Source organism: Limulus polyphemus, unplaced genomic scaffold (genome assembly GCF_000517525.1).
Source record: "Limulus polyphemus unplaced genomic scaffold, Limulus_polyphemus-2.1.2 Scaffold20, whole genome shotgun sequence".
Classification (NCBI taxonomy): domain Eukaryota; kingdom Metazoa; phylum Arthropoda; class Merostomata; order Xiphosura; family Limulidae; genus Limulus; species Limulus polyphemus.
The window spans coordinates 3,962-27,954 of record NW_013665630.1 but is presented as its reverse complement, the minus strand read 5'-3'; the positions used below and the strand labels follow the sequence as shown (position 1 = coordinate 27,954).

General features: G+C 31.1%; 1 protein-coding gene across 7 annotated transcripts in view; it reads right to left on the bottom strand.

Annotated features, from left to right (window-relative positions):
* Positions 1-23,205, bottom strand: part of LOC106457899 (thioredoxin domain-containing protein 3 homolog) — a 43,531-nt gene extending 20,326 nt beyond the window's left edge. For 4 of the 7 annotated variants that reach the window (XR_002610298.1, XM_022384147.1, XM_013917351.2 and 1 more), the window contains exons 1-9: positions 22,732-23,188; positions 22,132-22,235; positions 20,797-20,868; positions 17,006-17,122; positions 16,146-16,245; positions 10,178-10,270; positions 8,804-8,883; positions 3,691-3,783; positions 1,910-2,055 (exon numbers count right to left, since the gene is read on the bottom strand). Coding sequence is in view for 6 of the 7 variants with exons in the window: in XM_022384147.1 (XP_022239855.1) it covers positions 1,910-2,055; positions 3,691-3,783; positions 8,804-8,883; positions 10,178-10,270; positions 16,146-16,245; positions 17,006-17,122; positions 20,797-20,868; positions 22,132-22,235; positions 22,732-22,825 (899 nt within the window). In the remaining variant the exon portion in view is untranslated. Of the gene's footprint in view, positions 1-1,909; positions 2,056-3,690; positions 3,784-8,803; positions 8,884-10,177; positions 10,271-16,145; positions 16,246-17,005; positions 17,123-20,796; positions 20,869-22,131; positions 22,236-22,731 lie in introns of all 7 variants that reach the window. The other 3 variants (XM_022384131.1, XM_022384167.1, XM_022384136.1) reach the window with 3 other exon arrangements.
* Between the last annotated feature and the right edge of the window lie 788 nt (positions 23,206-23,993).

Here is a 23,993-nt window from a genome sequence, read left to right as displayed (position 1 = left end):
CTGACCAAACGGCTGATCACTGTGTAATGATAGCCAAGCTGTCTACCTATCCCCTTGTAGGACATACCAGCGGAATTCATGCCAATAATTTGCCATCTCCGCGCCTCTGAGATCCGTCTCCTTGCCATTCTTCCTTAAAATGATTTTGCATTCAGAAATTCGGGACTTAAATACGGATTTGATGCACGAGAAAATAGTGCATATTGGACGTGAAGAAGGGAGCAAGTTGCACGTGGGGAAAAAAACGTGCCTGATTTAAATGTCACACCTGAATGCTCACATCCTTTTAATTATGTTTGAAATTATGAACATTGCTCAACATCATGAAAATTAAACCTTATTTTCAATAAGCAATCCTGAAAAATATTTGGGGGTGCTTAACTTTTTTCCAGGTGTATATATTTGGATGACTCCTGTGAAGGAATGTGAAAAACCTCGGAAGATGTCAGAAATGTGGGAACATGAATGCAAAATCCAGTTAATTCATGTGAAACTGATGTGTTGGTGGTCCATTTTTGGAACAAAAAAAAATATATATATATGTATGTATATGTCTTTTTATCATGTAGAAAGAAAATGACCCACATATGGCAGGAGTGCATAGGCCTAATGATGATCTCAATGAGTACTGAACAAAACACATATGTTGGATTAAACAACAGGAACAGACAATGGATGTTTGTGTTCCGAAAGTACAAAGTCAATTAAAAGAAAACCAAATAGAAGATAATTCAAATGTCACTTCTAGCTGATAGGTTTAAAACTTAGCATCATTCTTTCAAAATTAATGAAAGAAAGACTACATGATGAATAGTAACCAATGGTCAAAAATGCCAGTAAATCTATCAATAAAATATGTCTGAAGACAAGCAGTGTTGAGGAAAGAATGAATTTGTATTCACATGCCAGTGATCAAGGGGATTACTGTGTATAGAGGGTGACTTGCCTCCTATTGATTGAGGTCATTGACTAATGATGATTACATTAATATACAGGAATAATACATAATGGCACATGTAGCAGTGGGAGCTTTGTTCAAGGCTTGTGGCATGTGCAGGAAATTACATAACAGTGTATGCGAGGTAAAGACTCTTTTGGAGGTGCAGATAGGTGAATAAGGTTTCTGAATGATTTAGTTTCTAGATAACCAAGGAAAACATAATGGAGTTATTGTAAGAGTATTTCTTTGAACTATAATTAAGTTCAAACAGATTAATTTTTAAGCTGATAAAAAATTGCTATAGAAAAGTAAGAAGATGATACAAAGCTAGAGAACATTGTGTTGTTATTTAACTACAGAGTAAGTTGTTAAAAATATAGAAATATGATATACAGCTAGAGATGTACTTTTGAAGGTAGGAATATACCTGTATAAGGATGAGTTATAGGAAGATGGCAAAAAAATATAAACAACTAGAGAGAAACATGTTGTATAATGATGAAGAATTGAGTAAAATAATATATAAATTTATTTAACCTATAAGGAGCCGTTTCTTTAGCTAGATTTACACTTTCAAGACATCTTTTCAATCCATTCACTAACAACAATTCTTGACTTGTTATGTAAAGAAAGGCAGACAGTAATGGATTAGAGACACTTTCTATAGAATAGTAAGATGGTAAGAAGCTTATAGAAAAGTAGAAAGATGTTATGTTACTAGAAAAAACTTGAGTACGATGTGACAAAAAGAATTAAAGTGATTATCTGTAAACCATTTGTAGATTGAAAATGAGAAAATTACATAATAAATGTACAATAATTTCTATTATTTATTTCATTACATGTGCTTTTGGTTTGTATTTTGATTTATGCAATGGTACAACAATATAATGTTATCTTAAAGAAATGTATGGTAAATGATGAAAAAAAATGTAGCATTGAGTCAAATAATATGTAAATTTATATGACCTGTCAGGAGCTGTTTCTTTAGCTAGGTTTACTTTTTCAGGACCCATCTTTCCAATCCATTCACTGATAACATTTTCTTCTTTAGCCAATAAAAGTAAGTGACATTCTTTGGAAGTCATGAATGTCAAAAGCTCTTCAAAAGTTTCCTAGAGAAATGTAATATAGAAATGAAATAGGATGTTGTCATATTTTTATGGTCAGCCATTAAAGTTATAGCTGTTATTTCTGAACAGCATAAAAATTAATTATTGTCAAATAAGTTTCATTTTATAATGTTCAGAAGCAAGCTCTAAAACTTGTTGACTTAAGGTCTTATAATTTTAGTGATATAATTAATACCATTACATACAATTACTACTGCAAGTTGTTAAACAGATTTTGTTAGGAGTACTGATACCATGTTTTATTCAAAATAAAGTATATTGCACTGAAATGGAAAATTTTTAAAACCTGTCACAAATTAACTTGGCAGAACTAGAAATGTCACGGTATGTTAAAAGATTGATTCATTAAAACTTCTGATATTCAACTCTTTATATCATGAACTGTTGTACTTCAAATTATTTTTACAAGTTTAAACTGTGTATAATCTGTATATCAACCAACAAAGCTAGCTTCTGTTCATTAGAATAACAAAACGGACAAACATCTAATGATATCAAATGATTTAGCATGAAACATTATGTTGTTTGTGCATTTGTAGCTTTTTTACATATGGCTCATAAATTAGTTTTAATAATTAATTTAGGTTTTACCAAGATTTCTAATTCATCTGAAGGTTATAAACTTTATATATAATGTGGCATACTTCAAATTAAGCAATAACTTAAATTATATTACATTAAACCAGATTTCTTTTTAACATTTTCTGAAGTCAGTATGTATTATATAAATGAAACTTTAGTATTACTTGAAAAGACTCAAATACCTAGATTTTTTTACCTTGTAACATGTATATATATGTTTACTTTTCTTTTGTAAAATAATATTTTAAATGAGTTAAAAAAAAGAGAGATTTCTAGAATATTGCTGTACACACTTTAAGAGAGCTTACATTAAAAAATCAACAAAGAAATTTTAGATGATAAGTTAGCAGACTAAGATAGATATTAGCAAAAGGTACACATTCACATACTGTATTTACATATAAACTTAGTTTAATTTATACATTAGTTAAATCATAAAAATACTTTATTAAAACATGTGTGCAGATATTGACTTAAACAACAGGTTAAAGTGAAAGTTTAACTAGCTGATGCAGAACCCATTACCACATCTTTTAAGTACATATAGATACAAATGAAGTTTAAATTATTAGTTAGCCAAATCATATACAATATTTTCAAAAGCCTTATTTATACAAATATATTCACTTAAAAAGTATATTACAATGAAAAGTTAACCAACTGTCACAGAATGCTTTTGTAAATCTTACATATATATATATATGTATACTCATACAACAGCATTCATCTCAAAGTTAGTCAATAGATATAAATCATTCAAACCAGAGTAAGGCATGCTACTTATTATCATGATGAAAAATTATTTACATAAATAACAACCTGAAATCCTAAAGCATAAAAATAATCTGCTCAGATGAAAATCAAAACATAGTAAGCTAATATAGAATGCTTTTTACGCAATTTTCATTTACACAAACATTTATCAAATTAATATAAAGCACCTAAAAAAAGACCATATACAGACATACACTTAAGCATATAAAAGTTTAAATATATAGTGTGTCAGTTTATGTATAATAATTTTAAATAGCTTACAGTTGTTAAACAGGATCCATATAATTTTTCAACTTCTTCCTGGCAAAGTTTTCTGTTTTCTTGTTGCACTATTTCAAACCCAGAATTTTGAATCTGAAAATATAACATTAAATATTTTTTCAAACTTTTAAGTTCATTAAGCTTGACTAATTGCATTGTTCTTCTTATTTTTGAATACAAGCTTGAAGTAGAGTGTATAAATGACTATCTTTAAGATATGTAGCAGACCTGAAGTTGTAGAAACTTATTTCATGGCTTACAGATATTAAAATCAAAACTGTTATTATTACACTGTAAGCTATTTCAAGTATAAATAGAAACAGCAAAGTAAGCTAATGCCAATATAAAATTTGTTCAAAGATTTTCGATATTTTAAGTTGCACCTGCTACCAAAAAAAAAAGCTAAAAATAAGGTTAGAAAAAAAACACTATGAAAGTCCTGATTTGCATCAATATTTTTGTTAACAGAATATTAGGTCCTAAAACAATTACTTGATACATTATAGTTTAATTAATCTAGTCCCAGTTAAAAGCCAATTTCAGTTGTTTGATAAGTAAAGTTCCATCTATTTTAAATGTATCTTCATCACCTAAAATGCTGATGATATGAAAATGGCAAGTTTGCACTGGAATGTTACTTTCCAAATAAAGGTATGGAAAGCAGAATTCCACTTCTACTGTCATATTATTAAGTTTCCTATTAAGATTGGACAATTTTCTTAGAGTAGAACCACCATAACATCATTCTCAATGAGGAAAAGAGTATTATGTATTTATTTGATCCAACACATCCTTGTTCACATTAATCAATGTACCAACCCCACATTAAAGAAGGAATATTTAATACAATTCCAAATTTACTACATGTATCTACGTGAAAGTTAACATTTTCCTAAACTGAAAATGTATTTCTAATAATACTTACCTCCGCTGACACTATAGCTATTTCTCGATCTCCAGGGTTTCCACTCTTTGCCCATCTAAGCATTGAAAATGCTTGCTCCAGTCTTTATATACCCCACTTGAATGCCCTTGGCAAATTCTAATTTGCAAATTTCTCCACCAACTTCAATGTGTCCTCTATCTAGGTACTGTATATAGAACCTCATTCAAATAATGTAATCACCTTTTGGAGACATAAACCAGCTTTTAATGTGGAGGTAGGGCAGGAGAGTGTCAGCGGAGGTAAGTATGTTTTAGAAGTTAACATGTTCCTAAACTGAAAATGTATTTCCAATAATAATTACCTCTGCTGACACTCTCCTGCCCTACCTCCCCATTAAAAGCTGGTATTAGTAGTAGTCCACACACCAGCCCACACAATGTCTTCCAGAGGACAGTTCAACAGGGCAGCTAATGACATAGAGATATGATGAATCTGGTGAAAAGTGACATGCAAACCTGTCCAGTCCTGACTGAATGCATCCATTGAGGTATCAGAGACCAAAACAACTGCAGTTGAGAATTCCAATGAGTTGCAAAGGCATCAATCATTGGAGACCAGAACTGAGAGCAAATCCATTGAAAAACCTCATGATGTAGCATCCATTTCGACAGAAGAATCTGGTTTGGTCGAGACAAGTGATCTGCAATTAAATTTATCACTCCTGGAATATGACATGCTAAAAGACTGATATGATGAGCACGAGCTCAATAGAAAAGATCCAAGGTACAAAAACAAAAGTCTCAAGAATGTGTGCCTCTTTGACAAGAAATCTGAGAAACCACTGTGGAATTGTTGGAATGTATCATGAAAACTTTTCCCCTCAAGAGAGACAGACCTTGAACCATAGCTCAGTGTAGTGCAAGGAGTTTGAGAACGTTAATATGAAGGGTAGACTCGTCTTCTGTCCAAATACCCTGCAACTCCTGACCTAGAAGATAAGCTCCCCATCCCTGAAAAGATGCATCTCAAGACGAGGTGTTCGAATGAGTACTCCAATAGTAGTATCATTCTGATTCAACCACCATTTGCAATTGATGATGTTGCTCCTGAGTTATGAGACAGGATGACCCAAAGGGTTGGAATGCATAATCCATTGGTCACACAGTGACCAGTGAAGAGACCTCATATGTGCTCATCCCAAAGGAACGAGAGGTTTGAGGGATGCCCATATCTCCAAAAAAGAGAGAACCATCTGCACAGTAGGAGAAGCCTGATGGTTCTTTCCATGGCTTGTAACCTGATAGGAGTTGGATGAGCTCGATTTAAGAGAGTATTGAAAAACGCACCCAGATGGTCGAGAAATTGCAGAATAGATTTCTCCAGTCTGATAAGAAAGCCTACTTTTGTGGATGCTAAAAGGAGAATCCGAGAGAGTTGTTCTGCTAATCGACAGGGTGGTGCCAGAAGGAGCCAATCACCCATATAATGATGTATGAACAGACCCAAAGAATGCAGATAACACGAAAAAGCTTGTACAACTCTACAGAAGACATAAGGTGCTGATGCAAGACAAAAAGGTAGAGCCATGAATTGCAGGACCTGACCCATGTGCACAAATCTGAGAAACCACCGGGAAGATTCCACTATGGGAATAGGGAGATAAGCATTGGTAACATTGAACTTGGTCATCCAGAGCCCTGGGGCAAAGTGCCATCATATGTAGAAAAAAGATTCCGTAGTAAAGCGAGGAGGATCTAAAAATTGGTTGAGTCGAGACAGATCAATCATTACATGCCAATCTCCTGTCTTCTTGGGTACAACAAATAAATGGAAATAAAATCCTGGAAGAACTGGATCGACCCTCTCTACTGCCTGTTTGATTTAGAATTATCTTATGGCCTAGGAACGAAGCTCCACTCATCTTGGATCTTTTGGAGGTGAAAAGGCAACAGGTTGAGCAGATAATGGTGAAAGTGATGTAAATTGAATGACTAACCCTGAATCCAGAACATGAAGTACTCATGGATCCCTGGTGAAAGAGCTCCAGATCTCCAGAAAGTGATGTAATTGTGCTCCAACGGGATAGTCTCCGACACCATTGTCGATGGTTCGTCCATGTCAAAGATCCTCAATAATACAGACGGACTCTATTATGAGAACCAATAGACCTGGGAACCAAAGGAGGAGGTCAGGAAACACTACGAGCCGACACTTCTAAAAGCGAGAAGCTAATGATGACAAAGAAGAATGAAAACGAACAGAATCAATTCATGATGGTCATGGCATGCACGCTTTGACCTCCACTTGTACACATATGGTTAAAGGATAGAGATAGCCTACTTCACAAGCAGCAAAGCATTCCATATGGAAAACATTCTTATTTTAAACACAATCTTGCTTTGTTCATAAGAACAGATGCTTTCATCAATTTTAATTAAAATTTATATTACAAAAATGTTTTCTTTAAAATATGATACTGTACTTCTGAATGGAGATAATCTTCAATCTCCACACCAAAAACTGTTTTGGAAGTGATGCACAAGATAAAAGGAGACTAGGCTATATATAACTTATGAAAAAGATACAGAAGTGTGTTTATAGACAGATTAGTATATTATGAATGTTTGTAATCTAGGAACCCAATATGATCCAACGGGAGACAGAGGAATGTTACATATTGATCTCAAAACATGTTTATTGGGCATCTTAAAAATTTAAATGGAAATCTCTCAAGCTTACTATTGATTAGAAATTGTACACGAGCAACACTGGACTCAGCACAAAAAACACCAATGAAGACTCACAAGCTCTTGAAATAATTCAGTATGTCCCCAAAGATAATTATCAAATCAGAACCTTATTCATGCCAAACAGATAAATAAATAAACTTCTATGCCAGAAGCAATCATTGATTCTACTTGATAAGCTTATCACCCAGTCACTCAAGTGAGAACCATCAGAACAATAGTTATAAATCCAAGGAAACAAGCCAGAAGCTGGTAACCACAAAACAGATGAAAGAAAATGTCATCTTTCCTGAGTACAAAATTCCAGAAAGACAACCAAATGAAGCAGTTTGTGATGCAATATAAAATCACGTTGAGCTAGGTGAACAAATCAGATCCAACAACAAACACTGTGCAGAAACAACATTTTTAGACATCACATTTTAACTCTCCATACATTTAGTCAGCCCATGAAAGAATTTTAGATCAGGTTGTTTCCAAGTAGAGTCAGATGGAAGGAACGTCCATGTCAAGCACAAATATAGGGCTCAATATGAACCAAGTAGCACAGATGTGTATATATAAAAACACTGAAGCACATTTGTGTCTCAGCAAAAATTACCTACAAAAGGCTATAGAGGGTGATATGTTGAATGTTTATTCATCCCTTCTAGTCATATATAAAAGATGAATAATTAATATAACAAAAACTACCACTCATTAGAAAAAATGTGAACAAAATATTACATCCAACAGGATGCAATGATGAAATAATGTCCAAGAGACTTCAACCAAGGATAAATAATAACAGGATGTGAGTTTTAATAGACAATTCTAAAAGGAGATAAAGAGCGAAAGGTTATTAACTCAAGGTCTTAGATGTGATAGAAAATCAGTCCTAATCAAGAGGAAAATGAAGACATGGTAAATGTTCAGCATAAAATGGGTGAAAAATGACCAAGAAATGATTCACTCAGACCTAACAATACATAGAAAGCTAAATTACAGAAAAAGAAACAACTAAAATACAAAACTAATCTTAAAGTAAGAATGATATTGCATGCAGCTCCAGTTAAGTTGATGTTCCAAAAGTGGATACTTGTTACTGGTAGAAGAAGGTCACATAAGTGACAGAGTTCAAGAACAAGAATGGAAGTAAGAAGTTTTATAATGACAGGTCATCCAAGTATTAGATTATACCCTGGTGTGCAACAAAATAACTAGAAACTGTATATCAAAGAGGTAAAAAACTACTTATGATATATTTAAAGTTTATAAAAAAATCGAATGAAACATTCACACTAATAAGGATTCTATACAAATCATTGCAAGAAAAGTTTGGATACAAAATGATCTGGTATATTTTAACTTTTTTCAAATAATGTAATTATATCACTTTTAAAAAAATGTTCTGCTAATGTCGGCTCACTTAACATACTTAACAACTAGTGATATTTAGTAACACTTTTATACTGAGTAGCTAGGATATAGCTTGACTTACCTCTCTAATAATGTCATAAGCCATTCCGTCACCAACAACATCAGGCTTAATTATGGCTACAGTAACAGGTCGAGGTAATGCTACAAGATAATTTAAATAATTAAATTCTCTCTTATAAATAAACACTAAAAAGATAACTACAGTGTTAGAGAAAAGTAATGCTGCAAGATAAACCATAACAGTAAAATTATTTCTTGTAAATATCATTGATGATACTTGTTTGTTTGTAGTTAAGCACAAAGCTACACAATGGGCTATCTGTGCTCTGCTCACTACAGGTATTGAAACATGGTTTCTAGCGTTGTAAGTCCACAGACATACTGCTGTGCTACTGGGGAGCCATTGATAATGACTGTTACAATAAAATGTAAAGTTTTTACTGAAAGACAATTAACAACTTTAACTCTTACCTCTTATAAAGAATACTGATAATTATTGCAGTCAATGCATGATACATAATTCAAGGAAGTTAATTCTTTTTTTATGCTTCTACTAGAAAATTATACCCACCATATTGAAAGGAGAGCTTGGTTTATAACTAAGTGGTTTAAAACAGGTGTAATTAAATTGTAAATAAAAATAATTGAAAGTTAATAACAAATACATGAAAAAAATCTTCTTTCATATGATACCTCAATTAATGCTGTATACATTTTAGTTAAATCAAAATAACAAACAGACACACAGGTAAACCGATCAAATTTGCATCCATTATAGTAAAATAATAACCCATAAAATTTATAACATGTCAGAGTAATGCTAAAAGATAAAAAAATATATATATTTATATATTTGAATTGTATATGTAATAGTAGCAATAGCAACAAGTTAAAGTAATGGTGGTGAAGGATTAATGTGAGTTAATTCTTATAAATATTCTAGTTTTATGGCTAAAGAAAATGTTCAAAGTTAAATTAAGGGATTCAATTCAAACTCATAAACCCTAACAACAACTACAGTTTTTGTTGTGCTGGAAGTCAATTTAATGCAGCTAATTTTCTCTTTTAAAGAAGACAACTAATGCTCAGAATAACTACTTATGATAATGGTGCAAATAAACAGATTTCTTAAATGACATTAGAAAAAAAAAATATTCACTTATCAAATATAGTTGAATCAACAGTAGCTGAGTTCAGAACTAAATGAATTCATTGAAAACTGTAAAAGACACGATTTACTGATGTTAAAATAGAACTATAATAATCCAATGAAACCTTACTGTATATAAGTACTGTATTATAATATATATATATAATTGTTAGCAAGTAACCATTAATTTCCTATATGTAATGATAAAACTTTAAAGGTGAAAAGTTTAACTTTCCAATACCCTCAACAGATATATCCCCGATTTGTCAAATAACATGTACTTACTCAGCTGGCTCATCATCCCAATTTGTAAATCCTCTTCTGAAAACTGACTAATTTTTGCTCTTGACCTTCTCCGAATTTCATTCATTCCTTCCACTAAAAGTTCAGTATTAATAGAAATTCAAAGTACAAAGTACAATTAGAAGTAATAAGAAGATGCAAACTAACCTGCAAACCAACTCTTTTGAAATTGATTGGATGCAATGATTTATGACTCATCAAACATAAATTTATATTAGGTAATCAAGAAATTAATATTGCCTTTTTTTCAGATGAAAAAACCTGAACAAAACAAAACATTTATTAAATGAAGCAGTCTCCATTCTTATCAATGATGCTTTTCCATCTTACAATCAGGTTGTTAATGCCCTGATTAAAGAAATCAGTTGGCTTTGAAGCAAAAAACATGTCGTTAAATTCAAAGGTTAAAATCATGGACAAGTTCTTGTTTTGATAGTCTATGTTTGACTGTTCACAATATGAACAATAATTGTAATAAAATGCTGTTATAAGTAAGAAGCAGAAGAAAACTTCCTTTATCTAATTTAATTTAGTTACACATTAAAGATAATAGGTTTTGAATTGAGCTATTAAAGATTTATGGCAATTAGCTAAATATCAGCTAGCCAGAAAGCTAATACGTATATATAAATTTACGAACATGTTTGAGTAAATGGTTTTTACTTTCTACTTACCAACATAAAAATATATAAAACAAATCAAAAATGTTAGAAACTAGATGAGTAATATTAATAATTACTTAACAACTTTCTTATATGTATTTTTTCTTCATTAAACAGTGCTAGTTATAAGCATTTACTGATTCTGTATTGGAGGGCACTCATTTTCTTAGTTTATTTAGTTAGCTTAAGGCAGCCTTTACCCTCCAAAGCACATACTGACACTTTGTTGGTTTTGAAATTATGGTGCTATGTTAGAGAAATGAATAACACAGTGTGATAAACTACATTTTCATACATGTGAATCAATAAAAAGACCTATAAAATTTAGAAACATAGCACCCAAACTTATTGTAATGTTAAAGTCAAACAACACTTGATTATGATCATGCTAAACATGGCTGTATGATACACACAATTTGAGAAACATAACAAAACTATTGTAACACTAGAATACTTTTTAAAAGCTAAAAAGGATTGTTAATAAACACTCATGGATAAGGTGAGTTCTTTACTTATTTACTGTTCATAAACTATCAAGTCATCAATATTTTTTGGTAGTTTTCTTTTCCATGGCTTACTATCCTGTTGCTATAAGAGTTCTCTCTACGTAGGTAATCAAGAGAATCCACTGGTGGCTGCATCCCTGGCAGTACTCTGGAAGTTATCTTGACATGAACCTCAGACTCTTCAGTAGGTGGACTTACCTCTGGAGAAGTCTTCTCTGAAGCTAAGAAGTTGGGTGTTCTCCTGCTGATGTACCTTTAAAGATAACCATGGTGGATGACCTTTGGTTTGAACTACCTGTCTTTCTGGATTCTGTTCTGCCTTAGTTTAGGTTGATTTTTTTCATTATCTTGTGCTTCCATCCTTATTGTCATGGGAAGTGCAACTTATGGTGGTTTAACTGTTAAGTAGTGCACAGGAATTTCCTGATCATAATCTGCGAACCTGTTTGATGCAAATCTAACCTCAAATCCATGTTTCCACATGAAGTTTATTCCCAATGTAAATTCTTCCTCAGTTTCAATTAAAGCATGTATCATGTTGTGTAAAGAAGTTCCCACAATGAAAGTGACTTCCAACTTTCCTTTTGTTGTGTGTATAAGTAAGTTTTCTTACTTCATCCCTGTACTGTATGTGATTTCCAAGCTTTTATTACCAAATTGGGTCGAACATTAGTAACTGTAGAATCGCTATCAAATCAATATGTTACAAATCTTCCCATCAGAGAATCCATTAATTCCTGAGATGGTTTCTTTAAATAATGCACTCCTTATCTCAACTGAGACAAGTGGGATGTTCTCATGTCAAGATACTGTTTTCTTGGTTTACTATCAATGGTTGATTCATCACAGTCTCAGATTTACTGTTCCTGTTTCACACTTATGGCAATTTCTACTTCATGAAGGCAATGTATACTTTTAAGTTACAATTGAAACATCTTCTGTCCTGAGACTCACTTCTTCCATTACAAGTAATCAGTTGTCTAATTAATCCTCTGACTTCTTTGAGACTTCCATCATAGAGAGTTGATGTTTCTACACTATTTGGTCTGAGGATCCCATGATATCTGGAGAGTGATTTTAGTTGTTTTGCAACTTTAATTGATTCACGTTACATTGCCAACTGGACAACTTCTATTACAGATGTACACCTCTTTGTTTTTGCCTAATTTGAACATCCTCACCCATTATGGCACCTATGAATTGACCACACGCCAATGAATTCATTTTTCACATTACACTCCAAATCTGTTTGATAAGGTAGCCACTAATGCTTGGTAGTTGTTAGAACTCTCTGTAAAAAGGTTGCTTAATGTTGTTAAAGTTAATTCTATCAAATACACAATAAGATGAATATCTCTAACCATTCACCTTGGAAATTATTTCAAACTGTGCCTGATTTGCCTCCCATGGTATCTTTCTGTCACAGACTTTAGGTTTCTTGGTTGGGTGATGTTGCTTGACTAGCCTACTAAGTTCCATAACTAGGTGATATAGTAGTGTAATTAGAGTAACCCAAGAAAGTCTTGCAGTCATAGGTGGCACAACAGTAGTAGCAAAATGTGTAAACCAAGGAGGTTCTTCTATTCCATATGGCAGAGTTAAACATTGGAATTCTTGAAAAAATGCAGTGAGAGGTGTGGCTGGTTTGATTTTTGAGCTTGCAAATTCAGTTTGCAGATGTTTTATCTTAACATTTATGTCCTTTTGTACATTTCCTTTGGTCAGCTTCTTCATTATTGGTGTTATAATTCTTCTGTACTTCATTGATGTCCATTTGTACTTCTTCAGTTTTGATGTTATAATCCTTCTGCATGCTATTGATATCATTTTGTACATCCCAGTTTAATTTGTTGTTATTGTCCTTTTGAAAACTGCTTTCTACTTCACTGATGTCCCTTGGTACATTTCCTATGGCTTCCTCAGTTTAGTCTTTTTGTTCGTAATTCTTCTGTAAATTTTTAATCTCATTCTAGTAATTCCTCTTTTAACTTCCTGTCTCTTTCTGTTTGTTTGTTTTTATCTAATTTTCTGTCTCTTTCTTCTTGTTTGTCTTTCCACTGTTATATCATTTCCATCTTGCTTCAAGCATGTGTTGTTACCTTGAAGCTCAGTCTGAATTCTGTTTTATTTTTTCCAAAATAATTCCATTCCTGACACCAGTGTTATAATGGTTTCTTTTGTTGGCTGGGTTACTTTGAATTATTTGGTAAAAATAAAAATGCACACTCCAGTCTATTTAATGATAAAAAAAGTATTTCATTTCTTCAACTATAAGTTTTACATTCACATAGTTTTATGAAATAATGATAGGCCTAACTTTACAAATAATGCTAAACGGTCACTTTACTCACCAATTTCTTGTATGTACAGAGCTTTTCATATCTTTATTTCTTTGTTGAGACAAAAACTCAAAATTTAAAGCACTGAAGTAACATAAAAATAAACTCACTGATTCAGTAATCAATCTACTACTGTAAAAAAGACTTACTAACCAATCAAAAATCTCCACAACCTACCCTCATCTGACTTGCATCTTTATACTTTCATTTCCTAAACTTTCAAGAAAATTCCAGACATTAAACCAAATGTTCCTCAAGTAACATCAACATTCCCTCTGGCAAAACAATACAAACATTAACACATAGCCTACAACACTGTCTATAAAAACTTGAACAAAAATTTGGAAATTATATGCAGAGTGGAAATTAAAATATAAAATAACAAATATAAGATAAACGTTAATAACAAAGTTAAAGTTTCAACTTTTTGTCTAGATAACAGAGTTTTAAGTTGTTTTTTTTACACATAAAAATTGCATTTGTTTCTTCATTTTATATTCTATGGCTTTTCATTCTATTTTCAAGTTCATGAGAAATTGTTTTCTTTGGTTGAAACATATGACTATTAGTACGACATATATTGTGAACCAGTGACTTTAGTTTAAATATTTATTTATGTTGCTCAACTTAAAAACCTCGTTAACTGAAGTCTAATTTTATGTTGGCAATAATTAAACTGTTATTTCATGACTACATCTCCTATGAGTTTAGGAAGACCATAAAATAGCTTTAATCCAGAAAGACAGTATCTAATTCATCCATAAGCAGCAGCAAACTGATCTAATTTTAGAAAAATGTAAGAAAATCCATTAAAAAACAGGTAATGGTATGAAGAGAATTTGAATTTTACACATAAATAGCACCAGAAAATGAGGTTTGAAATATCAGTTTGAGGGTTATCAGCCATTTTTCACAATTTTGATTCTGCAAGCTCATCAAAAATAAATAATTTGAAACAAAAAATGTTTTTGCCATTTATGTGTATTTAAACAGTGAATGAAAGATAAGAATAACATGAGAGAAAGAGAGTGAAAAATGAAAAAATTAACTGAAACCACTTTTGGCTTATTTGTGTATAAAATGGTTCAAGGACACCCACCAGGTTTGGTAGTAATAAATTATGTAAAGTAAGATGGGTTGTGTATATGACATAATTCACTGGTTTTTTGAACTGGTACTTAGTCATTAAGTAATTACATTATTCATAAATTTATGAGTATGGCTAACTTTCATGGTATCTCATCTCTATTATGAGTTAACATCAAAGTTAAATAACTAGCAATGCAGAAAAAATATATTGCAAGAGAATAACTCATCAGGATGTTGTCTAAAACTTTATATTTAGTGTTTTAAGTAGTAATACACCTTGATATTTTGATTACTTCATGTTTCTGTCACATGTTTTTAATTAAAAACTATGTGTGACCATGACAGAGGGTGGAGGAAAGGATTTCTTGCCACAATTGGAGCTATTAAAGGTACATCTTGTTGAAACAACAAACACCTGATAACATGAACTGGTACCCAATGACATGAACTGTGAACAATGATATAAGGTTTCTTTCATCTGCTCAAGTTCTGAATTTTGAAAATATAGAAAGTCTATATATAAGCACAGCCAGCATCAGTCTAGATGCAACTGCTGATACACTTAAGTTAATACACAAAAGTTTTCAGTGTCAGACACAATAGTTACAATGTTCATTAAACAAAGTTCCTATTGTACTTTCTGCTAAACATATTGTAAATCTAGTTAAATCTTAAGTACAGACATTGTATTTTCTCTAGTGACCATTAATGTTCTTTCTCTTTTACTTCTCAATCTGTGTATAAAAATAGTTTTAAAAAGTTTAAATTGTTAACAGAATTAATGTCAAACACAATTCAAAATCCTCTTGCAGTATCTTTTAGTGAAATATTTGCTTTGTTAAAATTGCCTAAATTTAACATTTTATAAAATAAGTTGGTAGTTAGTGACAGACATTAGGGAATGTTTCTATCTATTGGATGGAGACTTTCAGGTATCTCTTATCAACACCTGACTGATCGGCAGTAATGTTTTCATTCATATAGCAATTTGTAACTTTAGCTACTTTACTATGGTTATGTTTTTCTAGTTGAACTTGAAAGCAATTTAAATAAATTTACTTTTTTTACCACTACTTCTTAACCACATTTACATTTAATCTCATTTTACTTCCCCAAATTTTCTTACTTATGACCCTTGTGGTTTAACTGCTGGAGATAAAATGTCCAGGCTCAAATAAATGACAAGTGGGACAACACATTACATAACAAACTGCAATAGCATTGGAAATACAGATACTGCATTTTACTCTCTAACCCTACCAATTCACAACATTGTTAATTACTTAATCCATCCCCTTTTTCCCAACTATTTTAAAACAAAGTAAATGTTAGAATTAATCAACTTTCTACCAACCAATTTCATTTTCCTCCTCATCTACTTCTTTCTCTTCTTCTTCCTTAGCTGTCTGTTCCTGTTCTTTGTCGGTTTCTACAGACATTGCAGGATCACAAATCTGATAAATACATTTATAATGTCAGTCTTTCTTCTAAAACCATGGGTAACAGAAGTTGTAGGAAGATAAAACTATGGCCCTACAAATAATTTTCACATTTTTTTTCTAATATTTATATATTCAGGTAGTCTTAAATTTTATATTATTTGAAATAGTTTGTTACTATGTCACTGTTTGTGAATATTATGTGCTATTTCTTTACTTTACTCACCAGTACCATGTGTACTCTTATCTGGTTGTTACTTTTAAAATAATTAATTAGTTTTGTAAAATTTACAACTGTTACAAACATGGTTGAAAATGTGATATGAAAAATAATTTAGAATGCACATACGTAGCACATGCTGTTAAGATTGCTTATTGCTTCATCAATAAAATATGTTGGTGTGGCATCATAGTAACTGTAAACTTAGTACGTGTATAATATTGATATTATCTAAAATATATTCATCTAAGTTTTAAAACTAAGCATATAATTTCAAAGAAATGAAATAACAGTTATTGCAATGTCAACTATTTTATGGAAATTTAAATGCAGATGATGACTCTAGTTTTAAAAATTAACAATGATGTTATGATTATATTTGCTTCACATCTCTTTCCTTTTGGGTCACAAAATGAAACTAAAATCACATTTACAACACATTAAGAATAAATATTTTATCTCTTAGGTACAGAAAAATATCATTCACTAAATAACACACAATATACACAGGGATAAACTAAACATATGTAATGAAATTAAAAGCAAAATTGTTACCACTACTCTTTCAGTTTCTCCTTTTAGGACACTATGTTCAGCTTGAAGTTTTTCTACTATTTGTTTCTGCAAAAGTTGTGCATTAGCTCCCTTAATGACACCAATTAAATGTCCACTCTAGAATACACATAAAATAGATCATGCAAACTTCAACCAACTAAACCTTCATTACATCTCATTTAAAAAAAACATATAAAACAAACCATATCGTATGAAATCGGCTATTTACTATATAACATGCATGATACCGATCATATAATTTAACACTAAATAACTGCCATTGTTTGAAAATGTTTAAAACAGACTATGATATTTATCACAACCTACATATCCTTTCTAAAGTTATATACAAAACAGACACTAATTGATACCAATTAAATATATAATTCAGAATATAGATAAAACACATCACCTTACATCAACAAATTCTCAAAAACAAAATATATAAAGCATATCATGCCCAGTATACAATACATGCAATAAAAGTTGTTGTTAAGTGTCTAATTTATAATATATGTAAAACAGTTTAAAATGATTCCCAAAATTTTTTTGTAAACATTAATAACAAGCCATGTTATACATGTATGATGCCACATAAATGTTTGTAGAGAAATTATGTAATGTCATATCAACTGCATGTAAATATCCATTTAGACTGCATGTAAAATAGGCCACATAATACAAGTATGACCTCATTAATAATAGACCTGGATAATATTCATTACATTTTGCAATGTATGATGATGTATTATAATCCCATTGTAGAAAGACAATAAACAAATACACAAAATGCTTTCATCTGACAGCACCAGTAATAATAACTTCATTTTAACACTGAAAGAACACTTGTAAGGATACCAGTGGGATCCTGAATATAATTAAGAGGAGCTATTTGCCATGAAACAACACATAAACACTGTTGAAAATGTTTCACATAATGAATATACATTATTCTGATCTCAACTGAAGCAATGCTTGTCACAACAAATGAGAGTAAGTTTTACAGGGAGTTTGAGCTATATGAAGTGAATTATATTGATAGTTTTTTAAACTTTCATCAGTCTGCTATCTCACTGAACAATATCAAGTTGTTTCTAAAATTGATGTTTAATGTTAACGCACCTACAAGATTATGCAAACAATGGTGAAAATATATAAAATTGAATTGGTATATTTTACAACTTTCACTATAAATCCCTTTAAGTTCCACTCTAGCATACATATAAAATGAAACATATACACTCCACTAACAAAATAATTTGGAGGTTACACTTTCAGCTAGAAATGTACCTAACCAAATAAAATTATCTATGAATCCCAATGTGCATTGCTATGTAGGATTTATAAAAGAAGAAATTCATAAACCTTCAAACAGGAATGGATATTGGATTAGCAATAGCGGTATGAATGTGAGAAACATTTCATCCCATTTACCCATAACCAAATTTATTGTGTAGCATACTGAAGAAATGGAACAACACTTAACATGTTACTGTAGGGTATTGAAATAATCATCCAGAAATTAATCACATTTAGTTCATAAGACTTTAAAATATGTTACAAAACTAAACTCCACATGTGGCAGAAATTTAAGGAGAATTCAGGGGCTACAGTTGAACATATCCACTATGCATAAGAAGCACCTTGCTGCTGGATTTCATAAACAGACTGTATTCCAGAGACTGCTAATCAAATCTTGGTGCTTTAAGCTTCAAAACAATAGAATATAATCATCTGGAGCAATAAATGTTCTTACTCATTATTTGTTCCAAATGGATGGATCTAGATTTTATGGCAAGTTGGGGAATGCTTTGGATATGACTATGTTATCCCAACTGTCAAGAATAGTGGAGAAACTTTCCTGATGTGAGCTGAGTTAGCTGTTTTGAATTCGGTCTACTGGTAATTGTTAAGAAAACCATGAATTCCTTGTCATATTATCATACTCAAAAATAATAATGCAAACTACAGTGATGGAATTCTATGGGGAACAATTACAGCTCTTTCAGTAAAATAATGTACCATGTCATACCACAAACTGTTTCTAGCAGTTGTTTGAGACAAATACAACTAGAATATACTTTTATCTATCCATACTCTTGACCTGACCTGATTCCTACTGTATGACACTAGGATATTTAAGAATGTTGCCTAATAAATAAACCATGTAATATACCAACTAAATGTCCATTTGAGAATAAAGTATAACTTAGATGTGTAATACACACCAACTATTTCCACTGTAGATACACATGAAACATATAATATAACATGGAATCAAATCAATGTCCACTCTACAAGGTAAATAGAATACACCATGTATTACACCAAATAATTGTCTATTCAAAAATCTACATCAAATGCATCATGTAGAATATAAACTAAATTTCTAATTTTTTTAATTAATAAAAAATATGCAATGTAATATGCACTAACTAACTAATTATTCAAGTTGAAATGTTTATATCAAATCAGACCATAGAATACAAGGGTAATAAAGTAATTAAATACTTTTAAGTGAAAGAATCTCATTTAAATATAAAGAAACTGCTTCGATATCTTGTTATGTTCATATACTATATCACCATTTGAAAGACCTTTCTAAAATACATATACTATAAACTGTGTAGTATGACACAAGTGTTCACTCTATAATACATACAATACAAATTAAGTATCCACTCCAAAATACATGTAGGCTAAGCCATGCAAAACTGAAACAAATTAATTGTTCTCTCTCTTTCTCTCAAAAACATGTAAATCAAAACAAATATTCATTCAATTATTTAAATACTGCAATACTGCACAAGAGAGGGTTCACTGTACAATACATGTAATATAGATCAGTTAATAAGACAAATTTCATGCTTACTCTAAAATACATGTAAAGAATACATTAAGTACAGCAAATTAAATATTTGCTTTTGATCACATACAAAACAAATCATGTAACATAAAATAAAACTTTTTCACTCTACAATATGTGAAAAAACTGATATAAACTGTTTACTCCTAAAATATGTAGAATAAACCAATAAAGTAGCAGATCTACAATATGTAAAAAAGAATTATTTTAGTATGACACAAATAAATGGTCATTCTAGTATACATGTAAGTCAAACCATGTTATACGATATAAAATAAAGTTTATTATAGACTGTATATAAATCAAGCTATGTATTATCATGAAAAAAGCTCACTCTATAATGTAAAACTATTTAATATCATAAAAAGAATCACTTTACAGAACATGTAAAGCAAACTACATAATGTTCTTTAAATGTACTAAGTTTTCATCACACAGTATATGTGATATGACTATGTAACATGACACAGGATGATTGCTCTGTATAGAATATATGTAAAATAAATTATGTAACATTATATATATATATATCAAGTGTTCATAACATAATATAATGTACAAATACAAAGTAATGACGTCAACAAAGTAGTTCACAGTACAGTAAGTAGGTGTATGGCAGACCGTGTATTATAACACTATATATTCATCTTATAACACATGTAAACAGGCACATAATTGGTATGGAAAAACACAAGAGCTTTACTTAATTTGAATGGCCTTTTAAGAATTAAATTATGAAGGTAAGAAATGTATCTTTATGAAATATGCATGAGAACAAGTGCATTACAAAACCTGAAACAATTATGTTTTGTTTTGGGATTTTATAAGCTCATGCTATAAGCATTAATTGATACATTTGTTGTTGAAAAAATTACAGTAAAAAAATACAGTATTTCTAGAACCAAATTAGTCTATCCACACTTACTCCAAAAAACAACCATGTTGGTTCACATTTCCCTCTGTACTTTTTCAAAGCATCAATCTTATCAGCATTTGCCTAAAAAATAATATTGCTATTAGAAGCATTCACATTCAAATCATAAGTGGTATTTAACAAAAGTATAACAATTATACCTACACATATTCTGTTTAGAAATCCTAAAAATGGCAGGTGATATGAATATAAGATATGACAAACATAAGCAACACTTATACAAAGATTATTTTATGTATAAAATAAACATTATGATTCATTATCACTATTAAAAACAAAAATTTAAAATCTACAATGAATAATTTCCTTATAAATATTGAAATTAGCATTATTTCTATCAATATTATACATGTATGTAAATTTCCAAAATTTTGTTTTCTATGATATCAATGTATGTGTTTTCTACTCCCTTATTTAATGGGAAAAATTCTTTATCTTTTCTTCTATTTATGGAGTATGTAGTTTTAGCACACAAAGCTTAGAAGGAGGTAACTAAATTCACTTATCCGTAGTTATCTATTAAATTGCGTCATTCACCTATGGTATCACATAAGCCTGCTCATAGGCAAGATTTCTGTAAAGTAAAACATATTACATGAAAATAGATAGCAATCTTTTCCACTGTTGGGTTAAGTGATACCATGAGGAAATATAACCGTACCTTATATTTTGCTAGAAATGACCAACAGTGAATTGGGTAGGGCTTGTGCCCTGAGAAAGAATATTATCACTGTCTAATGTATTTTATGCTATGTTTTTCTCATTCTGGAACAGTTCTTCACAGATATTTCATAGGATTTGCATCTTCATTTAGAGCTCTCAAACCAGTACAGGCATTATAAATGCACTAATTTTTTTCTTTTGATTGTGTTTGGTATTTGATAAAGATTGCTTCACACTTATGTGTACCATGTCCAGTCTTTTTCTTTGCTATGCTCTGTCAAAAGTCAGAGAATTCTTATCTACTCCCACAAAAACATTTTCTGTTGAACTAGTTATATATTCTGCAGAACCTGCCTAATTATCTTACAGGGAAATCATTGCTCCTAAGAAAACCACAACAAAAGAAACTGCATTGTAAATGCTGCAGAATGTAACTTCCATGTAAATATACATGTTATCCATTTAAACAAAGTACCTTATGCTCTAAGAAATATTTTGTTCTTTATCATAAAGTGAAAACCAATTTAACATGTGTTGTTTTAATAAATCTTAAAATTTGGTTAACAAGTTTTTTTTTAATTAATTTTAAATAATAATCATATTTTTAAGTCAGTGCAAAAATAGCTTAATCAACTTTACTGGAGCACTATAATTCCTACTTACTACAGCAAAATGAAGAAGTTCATCCCTAAGTTCTATCTTAATCTTTTTCAGATTACTTTGCATGGCCAAACAAGGTCCAGCCCACTGCTGATAAACATCCACAACTGCAAAATATAATTATATTATCATTAGTTGGAGTTTTTTAGGTTAAGAATGGTGGGTTTTGAGGAGTGTAGCTAAAAATGTTGTTTATTTTTTAAAATCATGCAACAGCAAAAAAATCACAGACTAATCTATTATACCAAAATACTAAATACCTATGGAAAGAAGCATTACAAATTATAGTTTCTAAGCCACTAAAGATACTATATGGTCTATAGAGTTTTACTTTTAGGCTAACTCAAACATAAGCCTTCAGGCGTGTTAACATTAAAATGGAAACAAATTGAAAATCATTGTTTTGCATTAACAGTTATCGTTGTCTAACTATCCGAATTATTTAACTTACCACAGTGCTCCACTGATTTAAGAAAAGCGTAGTACTATTACAATTGCACCTTACAGAGTGTAATTTAACCTAACAAACTTAGGTAAGACTGATAATAATTATGAAATTTAATAATAACTAGCATAAGGCCCAATACTAATAGTAATACTTACCAAGAAGGCCTTTTTTTGCAAGAGCATCATCCCAATCTTCTTGACTATTCAACTCCAGCTGTATTGCTGACTGATCTTTCTTTCTTGATGTCATTCGGGTAAAATAAATTTATTGGTTTGTATTTTTTTTTTATACAGTTTATGGATTATATCGTAGTATCTATACTGTACATCACCATGACTAAACAATTTGTCTTATACTGTTATAGTTGTTTATTACGATTTGTCCCAGTAGTACTAATGTGATAACACCGAAGTGACACAAGGGTTTCTTTTAGCAAACGGAAGTTTCTCTACTGTTGCTAAGAGACAAACTTGAAGAATTCACCCCCCTCTATATCTTACAACGATCGATTTACGAGTGCTTGTGTGCGCCTCAGGGAAAAAAAAAAGCGTCAGCTGCTCTTTGTAACAGGTGACCAATGAAAACCATTGAACTATAGATTTTGCGCTATTACAATATCTGATGATGATTTTAGGTATTATTGCTTACAAAATGGAAGTTGGCGGTTCTGTTAAGTTTATAGAAATAAAATACCAAAGATAAGCAGACAGTTCCTTTCAAGTTTATATTAGACAACCAAGATACTTTATAGGGGTGCGTATCTCATTATCGTAGTCGATACGATACGTTTGTTTGTTTGTTTTGTAATTAAGCACAAAGTTACACAATGGACTATCTGTGCTCTGCCCACCACGGGTATCGAAACCCGGATTCTAGCGTTGTAAGTCCGCAGACATACCGCTGTGCCACTGGGGGCAATACGGTACGTATCTAAATACAAACGTTTTACCAACGGTTTATTACAAAGTTTGACAGTCTTGTATATAATTTATTATCTATATACTAACATTGTCTTATTTAAGTACTTCACACTTTACAGTGCTTTTTCAAATTCTCAGGTTTGATTAATTAACTGGCAGCTGGCAAGAGGAGTAAAATAGAAATAGTTAATATCTGTCTATCTATTTTGTTATTATTAATTTGTTATGTTACTTTGTATGTAATGTTTTTGATAAAAGAAATGAAGACAATACTCATCTTCCTTTATTGAATCATTAATTTTTATCAAAAATACTTTATTAGAGGTGCTGATTTTTTTCTGGACAAAAGACTTAAAATGTTTACTGAAGCTTGCCAAATTTCGTGAAGATACATAAATCGTATCGGACGATGAATCGATACAATCCTATAACAGTTTCACGATAAGATACTCGTATCGTATCGTTGTATCACCACACCTTTAATACTTTCACAGTCT